This window comes from Podarcis erhardii, assembly GCF_964252035.2.
Source record: "Podarcis erhardii genome assembly, chromosome: 16".
Lineage (NCBI taxonomy): Eukaryota > Metazoa > Chordata > Lepidosauria > Squamata > Lacertidae > Podarcis > Podarcis erhardii.
In genome coordinates, this window is record NC_138514.1 from 21,372,027 (window position 1) to 21,383,932 (window position 11,906).

The 11,906-nt window shown below is 42.2% G+C and overlaps 1 protein-coding gene across 4 annotated transcripts in view; it reads left to right on the forward strand.

Moving 5' to 3' along the window:
- Positions 1-6,049, forward strand: part of IGSF9B (immunoglobulin superfamily member 9B) — a 122,233-nt gene extending 116,184 nt beyond the window's left edge. For 2 of the 4 annotated variants that reach the window (XM_081843056.1, XM_081843057.1), the window contains exon 20: positions 92-6,049. In XM_081843056.1, coding sequence (XP_081699182.1) covers positions 92-315 — 224 coding nt within the window. In that variant the 3' untranslated portion in view covers positions 316-6,049. The remainder of the gene's footprint in view (positions 1-91) is intronic. The other 2 variants (XM_081843060.1, XM_081843059.1) reach the window with 2 other exon arrangements.
- Positions 6,050-11,906: the final 5,857 nt, after the last annotated feature.

The following is an 11,906-nucleotide window of genomic DNA, read 5'->3' on the forward strand; positions in this document are numbered from 1 at the left end:
AAAACTGCTGATTGCCTGTGCATCCCGCCATGATGCCTGTGCAAAATGCCTAACCACCCTCTTCCTCTGCCCTTGTCGCCTTCCTCCTCAGATGGTTCTGCCTCCCAGGTTCAGCAACACCCTAACTCTCAGGTACTGTGGCCTGACGAAGCTGTCTGTCTCCGGAAGAAGAAGAGACATCCTCGCCAGGACCCCTTTGCCCGCCTCTCAGCACTGAAGGATGACCTCTGCCACCGGCAGGTTCCTGAGGACCAGACAGCCATTCTCAACAGTGTGGACCATGATGATTCCAGTGGGCATGCAACCTTACTTTAGAGTAGCACCAGCCAGAGAAGGGACAAGGGGGAAGCTGGGTGTGTATGTGTGGAGGGGTGGGGCAGGATAAGGGTGGAAATATCTTGTGATCAGGCAGAATCCACAGAGAAACAATGGGGAGAGAAGAAGCTGAAGCACAGGTGTGTGTGCACGCGTGTGTGTTTGTGGCTCATCCATACTGGAGGGTGTGGGCTTCAGTCTTGTTTTTGGCTACCAGCATGGGGGGTGGGAAGTGCCTAACAAAGCAATTAATAACTTACATATGGTGCACAATACCCTTGTGTGGTATTTGATAGGAGTAAACCCAACATGAAGTCTTTGACCATTGCAGGATGGGGGGACCGTTTGCATCTCCCTGTAGCATTTTCAGTTGCAATGCAATCCGTTAGGATAGGCAATATCCGAAATGAGAGAGGAAGGGAGGTGGGCGGGCATGGGAGAAACATCCCTGCTTAAGCAAATCAGCTTTGTTTGGATCTCCTGCAGAGGATCAGGCAAAGGAAGAGCTCAGTGCATGGAGTTCTGTAGGAGAGGGAAATGGAGCTTCGAAGTGACCACCCTTTGTAAAAATATTCATCATAATAATCTGGTGAGCCTCAAACCTTCTTCTCTGTGCTGTGGCTTCCGTCTTATGTGTCCTGGAAGGAGGATAAGATTTTACAACTTGGTTTCCAAAATTATATATATACAGTGGGGGTTGTTTTTCTAAAAGAAAAAAAAAAGTATAGATACAGGATACAATGTATATTTATACAGTGTGTGTTTCAATTTAGGTAGAAAACACTGGGGGGGAGAGAACAAGCTTTCCTAATTTAGGGAGTGGGTTGGGAGTGATATAAGAATTACCACAGGAGTATCATGGGTTGCAGTTAAGAAACCAAGATTTCAAGCTGAGGTTTATGACCCGATGGATTTTATTAATGTGGTGCAAAAATTGTAATGGAAAAATTACCAGCACACAAACACACACACACAAACACGCAAAATCTGCTTGTTTCAACTGTCACACCTTTTTGATGTCTGAATATTCTGAGTGAAAGTACAAATTACAGTTTACTTTCTTATCTGTCAAATGAAGACCTAGAATTAGAGTATGTATTGTGTTTTGCACAGTTGAATCAATGTACACGAGAACCTTCTTAATTTCCACTAAAAAGGCTGGAAGGTAACTATTTTTTCCCCAGACTAGAAAAGAAGGTGGCATCTTGTTGAAAAATTCTGGTATTTGCATTCATCTCCCTGATCATAGATTGTTGCAAATGGTAGGTTTAGAATGGCTAATTTAAAAGTGCAAATCCTGATAATGCTAGTATCTGTTCAGTAGTATACTATGAAGAAAAAGAGTCTTCGTACAGCAAAACCTTACTATATCAGTGCCTCCATTCACATAATGTCTGCTGAAGTGAGGAAAAGCTGTTTTAACTCTGTGTGTGAGTATTACTAGGCGAGGTTCTCTGTGATTTCTTATGCTTCCAGTCCTTTCCCAGACAGTAAATCAGGTGTGGTGTTCTAATGCAGCAGAATGCGGTGGCAGAGTCCTGAGGTGGTGGAATCCACAACACCACCCATGACAATAGGTTGTGGGTTCACAGCTAGGGGTGTCAGAGAATTCAGATAAAAATGGAAATGGGATAGGCAGTTGCTGATGTTCACTTATTCATTCAATGTCTAGAACCAGAATCAGTCCACTGAAAATGATTGGTATTTGCTGCTGCTGCTGCTGCTTTCTGTTCACATACAACATGTAATTGATTGCATCCCCTCCCCTTCCATTGGCATTGTGTTTCCATTCATTGAAATGATTGGGGTGGAATAACCTAATGGCAACGCAACTTGCATAATTAAGTTACATGATTTCAGCACCGCGGACAGCAGGGTGAATAGTGTAGCTTTGGTGGAAGTCGAACTACAGTGGAATGAAAACTTAGTTGCACGTTATGAAAAAGATGCCCTGTTCACAACCTACAAAATTAGCTGCAAATACAAAATGAGCTCAGTGCTACTTTTATTTTTACAGCTGCTTTTAAAAACTGAATGAACACAGGGACATTCAGAATAGGTATCCCTTTATGTCCGTAGCTCAGTGGCAGAGCATCTACTTTGCAATCAGCAGCTCCCAGGTTGAATTGTCCATGGCATCTCCATGGAGGCCACTGTCAGTTAGCATAGACAATATAAAGCAAAATGGACCAGGGGTCTGACTCAGTATAAGGCAGCTCCCTCTATTCCTGTGAAGTGATAAGTCCATTCCACCATCTCAGGACAGTTCTCTCTCACTCTTCTGCAGGAATAGGCCATGCCTCCGTGTCAGCAAGTGCCAACAGCATTAATCATGGGAAGGAGTTTTGGAATGTGACTTCTTATCTTGTTTTGCTGAGTGCAGAACGTGTTTCAAGTAGCAGCTAGTGAAACCAAATTCCATAGGCCTCTCCAGCATTGTTTGTTCATATGCATCTTGGCATCTGGCTTCACTTATACGATTTCCTTCTTTGTTTGATTCTTAAGGGTGTGTCCCATCATGCCATATTTCATTTTGCTTATTAACACTCTAGAATAAATAATCCCACCCACTCATGCAGGTCTATATGCACTTTTTCCTCCTAGTATAGTGGGGCTGGGTTATTTATTTTACTTCTAACAGTACAAATGCACCCATACGCTGGCCATACCCAGGTGAATCAGTCTCTCTGGGAAGAGAAAGGTGTGTTGTTTATGGGGTGGGGAGTGGGGAATGGGACGGGACACTGGGGTGGTGTTGTGAAATAGTGGGGCTCTAGGAATGTGCAATAGCCAAGTTTTGATGGTGCTATATACCAAGCCTGAACAACTTATGGTCTGCCAACCGAAACTCAGACCCTCAGCTGTCTACAGTAGCCTGCTGAGTACCAGTATGGTGGTATGGGTAGGGTGGTGTACTATGACCCAAATTAAAATGAGGGGGACAGATGAATCTGTCTTTCAGTTCTGTGTGTCTTTACCATTTTTTTTCAGTTCTGTTTCTGTATTAACAAGTCAGAGGAGTGTGAAATTGGGTGGATTGCAAAGTTCTGATCACATCACATCAGCCTAAGAGGTGTGGATGAAAGGTTGAACTCTTCAATGATGCTCAATGTATATCCCTCCTCAGTCACTGGTGACCTTGGGCCCCAGTCATATGCTCCCAGCCTAGCCTGCCTCACAGGGTTGTTATGAGGATAAAAACAGATGGTGCTGGGATATATATATATGAATGAAGAAAGCAGGAGGTGAATTGTAATAAACCAACCCAGGTGTTCAGTTAACCTCCTTTTCTCATTGCCTGGCTGGGACTGCAGAACCAGAAGGCCAGTTGAGCACATGGCAGGCCCACAGTGAGTGGCCAGCAGGCTGGTTTGGCTTGGTAGGTCACAAGTCACTATGCAGGCCTCAGTTAAACAAAATTAGAAGACAACCTGAACAAGGGGACTACAGGACTGGGTAAATGGTTGTGGGGCTGCATGTCAATATGTATGTGTGTGTGTGGCCAGGATGCAAAGAGCTGTTCTACCTACAGACTTGTGAACACCTGGTAGAAATTTCTGCTTTTTCAGTCAATTTGATTTTGAAATGCCTCTTCCTTTTCCCCACTTGGTTTTCAGACTTGCTTGCTAGGCAACCTGGGAGCAACAAAAATCAAGGCTCACTGGGTGCGCAGAAATAATAGTAGTTCTTTGAATCCTGGCATGTGATAATAGAGTATGCCAGTGGCCTCGAAGGAGTGCCAGTCTTAGGGTACATCTGTGCTATAGACTTGTTTAGGAGTAATTCTCCCTTCCCAGGGAATACCCTCACCAGACTGCTGTGCCCAGGGTGCTTTTGGGGGAAGTTACGAGAACCCGGTAGTACAAAATCTATACAAGTTTGTAACATAGCTTTTGCTAATGCCATTTACAGAAAAGCTTGGTCCTCTCTGGCAAAGGTATGGCATATTGAAGGGGGTGGGCAGAACAGACAAGAAGCACAGCCAAAGCATGGATGGATGTTGTGAGCAGTTGTGATGCAGAACAGCCTTCTCCCACTTGGTATCCTCTAGCTGCTTGGGGAAAAGAACTAGTGGATGCCTGTTTGATTGAGGTTGGTTGCCAGTGGTGCAACAATCATAGAATCATAGAATCGCAGAATTGTAGAGTTGGAAGGTATCATGAGGGTTATCTAGTCCAACCTCCTACAATGCAGGAATCTTTTCCCCAACATGGGGTTTAACTCATGACTCTGAGATTAAGAGTCTCATGCTCTACCGACTGAGCTATAGACTGTGACATCATCATGTGTCAATGTGAACTCTCCCTTGGGCTAGATATGATAGATGCTGTAGACTTTAACCGACTGCTGTAATTCTCGGAAGCCCTGCATTGTACTATGTTTGAAAATAGCATGTTCTCATTCCTACCTTTGTATAGTCAGGTTCAATATGCCTTTTCTTGACTGCACAAACCCTGTGAGAGAGGAAGCTATGGACTAATGGAGCAGGTGAGTGCAAGGTGGGCTGAGAAACTCTAGGTCACAGTTTTCCTTTCCTGGTTCTGTTCCAAGCCTGAGGTTACCCAGTCAGGCATGCATGCAGCTCAGCCACCTATGCCTCAGTGTCCCCCACTTATAAAGTAGGGGCTCGCCGTACTTCAAAGCACTTTGTAAGACCCTTCTGATTAAATCCGCTAATGCCAAGTATTGTTAGTAGTACAGTTCCTTCATATTAAAATGTAACAACTTCTTCCTAAGCAGCAAGAGCAAATAACTTACTTCCAGGTTCTTCCCTGACTGATGGAGTGCTCACTGCCAAATCCTGTGTGTGCTTCACTCAGAAGTCTCACTTCCTCCAGTGGAACTTTCTTCCAAGAAAGCCTGCTTAGGATTTGCAGCCCAAGGCCTTAGTTTGTCAGGTTTACTTTTATTAAGGTAGTACTTTGTTCTTTGAGAAATTCAGGAAATGAAAACAAAGTCCCAGAATGGCCTTTGCCACCCTTGGTGCTGTGCTGGCTGGGGTTGATGGGAATTGTAGTCCAAAACATCTGGAAGCGCATCAGGGCTGGTGAATGCTGCTCTAGAAGTACTTTGTGCACTTGTTTACAGAGGAGCTCCCCTAGATGTGCTTCCCAGGGTTCATTTGGTTCATTTGAAATATGGGCGCCTGGTCGTTTTTACTGGTGTTGCTAAGTTTACAGATATTTTGAATATATGACACATCCTTATAACAAGTGAGACTGTTGATCTTACCTAGTCCAGTATTATGACAGCAGCTCACCCAGGTCTTGGGTGGAGGTCTTTCCTGTGCTGCCATGCAAGATCTTTTCATTTGGGATGGGGAGCAGTGTGAGATTTTAAGATGTATATGTAGGAAGAAGATTAATGGTTCCCTCCCCCACAACATTCCTTGTGCCATATATGTGAACATGCACTCCTTGTTAACATGGGGAGAAAGGCACTTTCAGTGCAGACAAAAATTCTGGTCAATTGTGGTTTATTTGCGTAGGCAAGAGGGGGCAGGGCTAGGAAATGCTTTCAGCCCCAAATGTGAAAATGCTCATCATTTTTCTTTCCCTAGAATTATTTCTGTAAAAAATGGCTTAGGATCTTAAGATGGATTCCCCATGTTTCTCCCAGTTTGAAATATACTGAGAATATTTATTGGGGGCTGGGGAAATGAGCTCTTTTCCCATGCCCACCCTGTATTCATAAACACACCACCAGCTTTAAACATATGATAAACATGGAACCCACTCATAAGCACTGCTGTGAGCCACTCCTTTTGCAAGCTTTCTCCATAGTAACTTCCATGCAAATTCAATGGCAGTTCATGTCTGCAACTAGGCTTTCCCTTGACAAGCCCATGATGCTAAGGAAAACGTGTTGTGGCTGTTGCTCCCTGTAAGAGGAATGTGAGAGAAACCCTTGTGGTTGTGCTCATTATAAGAGGGGCCTGTCAAAGGAACATTCTGCTAGACTGCTTTTTGGCTTGTCTTCAGGCACACTAGACAGCCAGCTCAGCAAATCTAAGCAGGTTTGGGTATTTTCAGTGCCTGCATGCAAGACCTCTGATGCCCATGGACATTGACTTGTGTTCTTTTGAAGGAAGGTGGGCAATAACCACCTTACTTCCAATAAAGTAAATAGGTAGTTCTGGTCAGAATCCAGAGAATCGTGTAACTGTGCTCACAGGAGGATTAGCAATTCAGTTTCTCACTCAGCAGTCTCCTGTGCCATGTTTTAAAAACTCATATTTCATGGAAGGCTAGTTGTTATGGGATGGGAGGAAGTAAGATCTCACTAGGCATGCACATAACTCTTTGAATTCTTACCTCTGAGTTCCAGAGGTCCCATACTGTCTCTTTCATTCCAAGAGTCTTATTTAATCCTTCCTGATGGTGCTATAGGAGGTTCTCTAATAATTCCAATAAATCAGCTGCTATAGGCACAACTGATATTTTAGTGTGTTTTGGCCTGGACTAGTTTTACCATTAAAGGACATGGGAGAAAATACTGAGACTGTTACTCCAACTAACTGGTGTTGGTGCTAAATTTTGTGGGATTTTATTTTTATTTTTAAGGAGTGTTTCTTTACTTGCTTCTATCCCCAGTCTCAACAGTGAGGGGGGGAGTAGTTGATTTTCAAGAGACTTTCCTTCATGTTCTTAGGGGCATTGAAAACATTTAGTTCTGTAAGAGGGTGTGTGGTTTCCTTCCATGATAAAATATATTTATGTGAATATGTGTGTGCTTAATTGTATGGACTTTAAAAATAATAATACTCATTTGCCTGGCACTATTCAAGCTAGACAAAAACAGCCTGAGTAAGCCTCCATTGAACCCCAAAGAGCTTACTCTTGAGGAAGTATGTGTAGGGACTGCAGCTGGATTGCAGAAGGGCAAGACTGGTAGTTTCAGAACTGTCCAGATCATGATTCTGGGAGTGTTTATTTCTAGTGAAAAATTGTGTGCACTTAATTGTTAATAATTCTTCCCTGTTTTGTGCTCCTTTTAGAACAACCCTTCATAAACTTCTTCAGAGAAGTCTCCTTGGAATCTCTGAGAACCCAGGATTTTTTATTCCTGTGTTATCCCATTCTTTCCCCAAAAAAACAGTTTTTGTTGTCAAGGTCAGGATTTGTGTTTGTTGCTTTAATTTTGTAGATCTGTGCTTGTTTTGTTCTTTTAATTATTGTGAGGAACTCTGAGATATATTGTGCTGTTATTTCCATAGTAATTACTCTTTATGGTATTTGTTTCCTAAATTTCCTGTGAGTCCCAGGGGATATAGCAAAAATAAATTGTGAAAAAATACGAGACACCGGCAGCAAGAATGTCTTTCACTGTGGTATAAAAAGGCTTCTATTCCCCCCCTTTTGAGAATGTAAATGAAACACACTGATATTATCACTTCCCTTTCATTAAGTATTTGTACCATTAATATGGCCTATACATCTTGTGACACATCAGTCCAAAAACATGTATAGTGATAACCCACAAGGGGTTCTATAAACGCCTAAAACCCTTCCTTCCTTCCTTCCTTCCTTCCTTCCTTCCTTCCTTCCTTCCTGGAAATGCAGTGTGGGTGTGTAGACTTGTCAGAATGGGATGCAATTGCTTTGGTGGACTGCACAGGCTTAGAGCAAGACTTATCATGCCAGTATTTATTGAAGTGATTATGGGAAGGCTGTTTTGTATGTTTTGAACTCTGCTAGATTTTGACAAGCTACCCATTCCGAGTGACAGGATGGTCAAAGGGATTGTGGACTTTGCAGGATGGAATGGTATAGCGCTGTATTTTGCTGCAGGTAGTATGCAAGTTGTGTTTCCAGAGAGGAAAACAACTGAGGAAGGGAAAGTTGATATTATTTTTTAAAATCTAATTATTAGTTTTTAAAAAATAGTTCAGTAACACATGCTTTCTAATAGCAGTTCTATCATCACTAGAACTAAAAAGGAAAGGAAAGGAAAAAGAAAATGGCATAGAAGCTTCCCTTGTGCTGTGAATATTAATAATGAAAATAGGATGATAATTTATTCACACTACCTTCCCTTGAAAGTCATCCAAAGTAGAGGTGTAGATCAAAAGTTGTCCAGGACTTTTTGGCAGAATAAAGTGGTGTTGGCTTCCTGCTTCCACCATCACCCTGCCATAAAAACATAATTAAGAGGTGCTCTGCTGGATCAGATGAAACATCCATCTATTCCTGTTTCCCACAGAGGTCAAACAGACTCCAGAAAGGTAGGGCTTTAAAAAAGGACCATTCCCCACAGTTTATCCCCAGCATCCGTATTCAATGAATTGAAAGGTTCCACTCAGCTGTTGTGGTCAGTGGTTTCTCATGGACATTGTCTAAATCCCTTTTAATAAAGCCATTGCTATACCCTGTGGAGCAGACAAGCTTGCACTGTTCTCTTTTGTTTTAGTCACTGTACTTGGGACACCCTCCAAGCACCCTGAATAGTGTGTTTAAATCCTGGGCATGGTGCCAGAACATTGCAGTTTACCCTCCGTAGAGACCCTCCGGCACCATGCTCCAACACAGAACTTGGCAGTGTTGATCTTACCTTGATTTCTTTGTTTTAATTAAAGAAGGAGGAATGTATATCAGAACTGTAGCGATATATACAGAGGAACTATAGGAGAAGCAGTTAGACGTATTTGCAGGTAACTAGTATATTTGCATGTAGAACTAACATTTGGTGTTAAAGGCTTGGTAGAGGGTGGGGTGGGGAGAAGGCAGTATGGGGGTGGGATGTGGGGCAGGTGGGCAGGTGGGCAGGTGGAAATAGACTCCAGACTGGATTTTGGGGTAGGGAGATGTGGCAGTTTCTCCTCTGGCCTCTGTGCACAACAAGGATGCAGTTCTTCATCTGCACAGAGTCTGATGATAATAAGAATAATGATCATACTTAATCATTGCACTTCATTGACACTACTAAATTATGGAGTGAAAAAAAGGATACTGAAAATATTTCAAATGTCTGGTATGTACATGAAGTTCCTCATGGTTCAGCTGTGGCTGTATTTGTAGGGAAGTGCCCCTTGGTTTTGAGCCCATTGGATTAGTCTACTGAATCAGGATGGAGAAACAGTTTCTGGAAGGCTTCTGCAAAACCTGTGTAACTGGAAATAATGGCAGGTCAAATGAATCACGATTTAGAAAGGATGCATCTTATCACACCACTGTTCTGCAAAGTACTGAGTAATTTTGCTGGTCTCACTAAATCTTTTTTTTTTTTTTGGGAGACCCTCAAAATCCCTCCAATGTTGTGCTTAATATTTTGCCTCAGGTAGCAACTTTACCTTCATCTTTCTTTTAAAAACATCAACCACCAACCTTCGTTTGTCTCTAGGCAAAGACAAATAGACTCTCTGAAGCTAGTAGCATTTGTTTGTTTTTATCAGTACGTTGACTGAACTTCAGGATGCTCAATCTTCTGGTTGGAGTTTATTGACCCAAGGTGTACTAAGTCACTTAGTGCCTTTTGACTTTTTTTTTAGTTGATAGGAGGTTGTAACAAATGACTACAAATGCATGTTTCATCAGAGTAAGCCAGTAAAATGGTGTTCATTAAATGATCGTAGCAAAACAGAGTCCCAGTTAACTCCTCTTTCGTGACTTATCTGAGATGGCAGGTGGGGAAAACTGACTTGGATCCTGTGATGAATGACTGCAGCATTGTTTTAGACTACACAACTTGCTTAGCATATCATCAAGGCCTGTACACACATACAGAAATGTTTTTCCACAGGACATTTGGTCAGTAGACTGTTAACAAACATTTTCTTCCTTGGCAATGCAAGAGTAACTGGTTATGTGTTTGCTGCTGTAGAAACCTGGTTCCTCCCCTCTATACCCACACCTGTTATGTCCAATGTGATTGTGTGCTGTGTGGAATGTGGTGGCAAAGTTGTCATGTGACTCCTTTGGGTAGCGCCAAGAAAGTTACTAGTGATGAGAAGAACAACTTTTCCTCCTCCTGACCATAGCATTTTGTGACATATTCTGAACTATTTATATATATAAAGAGACTATGAACATTTCCATGTTGTGTTCACAAAATGCAGGAATTAGTCTATTGTAGCCCTTTTTGAAAAGAAACGAAAAGAGTAGCAAACACCAGCCAGGTAGACATTTGACCCTAACCCTTCCAGTTCATGAGTCTTGATTTTTAGAATTTAGTTCTTTAGATGAATTCACCACACCCTTGAAAGTGCTGGAACACACTTTTGTCCCCCCACTTTTTAACAGGAAGAGGAGTGCAGCTGCCCCCATTACACACACACAGGCCCATAAGGCTGCCCAATCCCTTTAACATTAACATTATGCCCTAGGCAAGGGATAGCATTTGTTTATGCTTGCCCTGTGTGAACCTTAATTCAAAGGTGAATTATAATGCACCCTGATGACTTTAAAGAATTGCACACCCAAGTAATTCAGTTTCTGCAGGCTTAGACCTTGGCATGTCTTCTGGAAATGATGCCTGATATCAGGTACATCACCTGTGTTTTTATGGCAACCTGTGTGCAGATGAGAAAGCCAAACAGGAATCATTCTCCTTAGCTTTTATGTTACATAAATGTTTATTTTTTAAAAATGTATCCTATGTTTACATGGTAAATAGGGATCAGGAAAACCAGAAAGCCCATTTGTATCTATAATATCGTATTTTGTGACGGTAATTCTAACACCCTGCAGAAACTGAAAACTCAACATAGTAGTCACAAAAAGCATTAATAGAATGTCAATCCATAAAGTAAACATTCACTTATGGCCAAATTAAAGGTTGTCATCAGAGAAAACCCCCAAGTATAACAAGTTTGTTTAAAGCCATAATTTTCAGACCAAGCGGGTCCCATATTCATTTGGTCTTAGAAATTGTCTCAGTCTTCTTCAGGTGGCTGAGGAAAATACAGAAAACCCTTCATGAATGTGTGTTGCTGGTGGTGAATGGAAGACAGGAGATGAAATGCATTTGGCAGTTTTCATTGGACCGGACTGATTATTGAGACTGGATGAACTTGATGCTTGTAACTACGGTTTGGTGTGAAATCGAATGTAGTTGTTACTTCTTTTCTAAACTGATGACATTTATTGGGCTTATCATGTCATCAAGGGATCGAAATGGAGGTCAGAAAAAAGCACCCTCCATAGAGATAATTCTGAACATTCACAGCTGTATCCAGCACCAGTACCCAACTGCAGTTAATTGTTATGATTATTAATAGTCATCCTCTACAGGCTTTCAATGGGCCTGGCATTTATCCATTTTCCTCCCCCTTCCCACCACATGCATCCAACACAGAGGTGTGCTATATAGATTATTATAGGATGTATGCAGGTGAGGTGGTTCCCATGCCCCAAATCTTGAGGACTCTTGTAGTTTTGATAATGTGCATGATATAGGAGGGCAGTAAGCAGTGAGAGGGGTGGGGTAGGGTGGGGAGGATAAAAGATGGGGGTAAGTGGGTTGGTCCACATTCTAAGGGGTAGGGCAGGGGAATCAGGTGTTGCAAGCATGACTTATGGAAATACCATGGAAGGATATCTTTTTTTTTAAAATGAATTTAAAAATGGGGGAAATGGAGGGGGTTGGTTATGGGA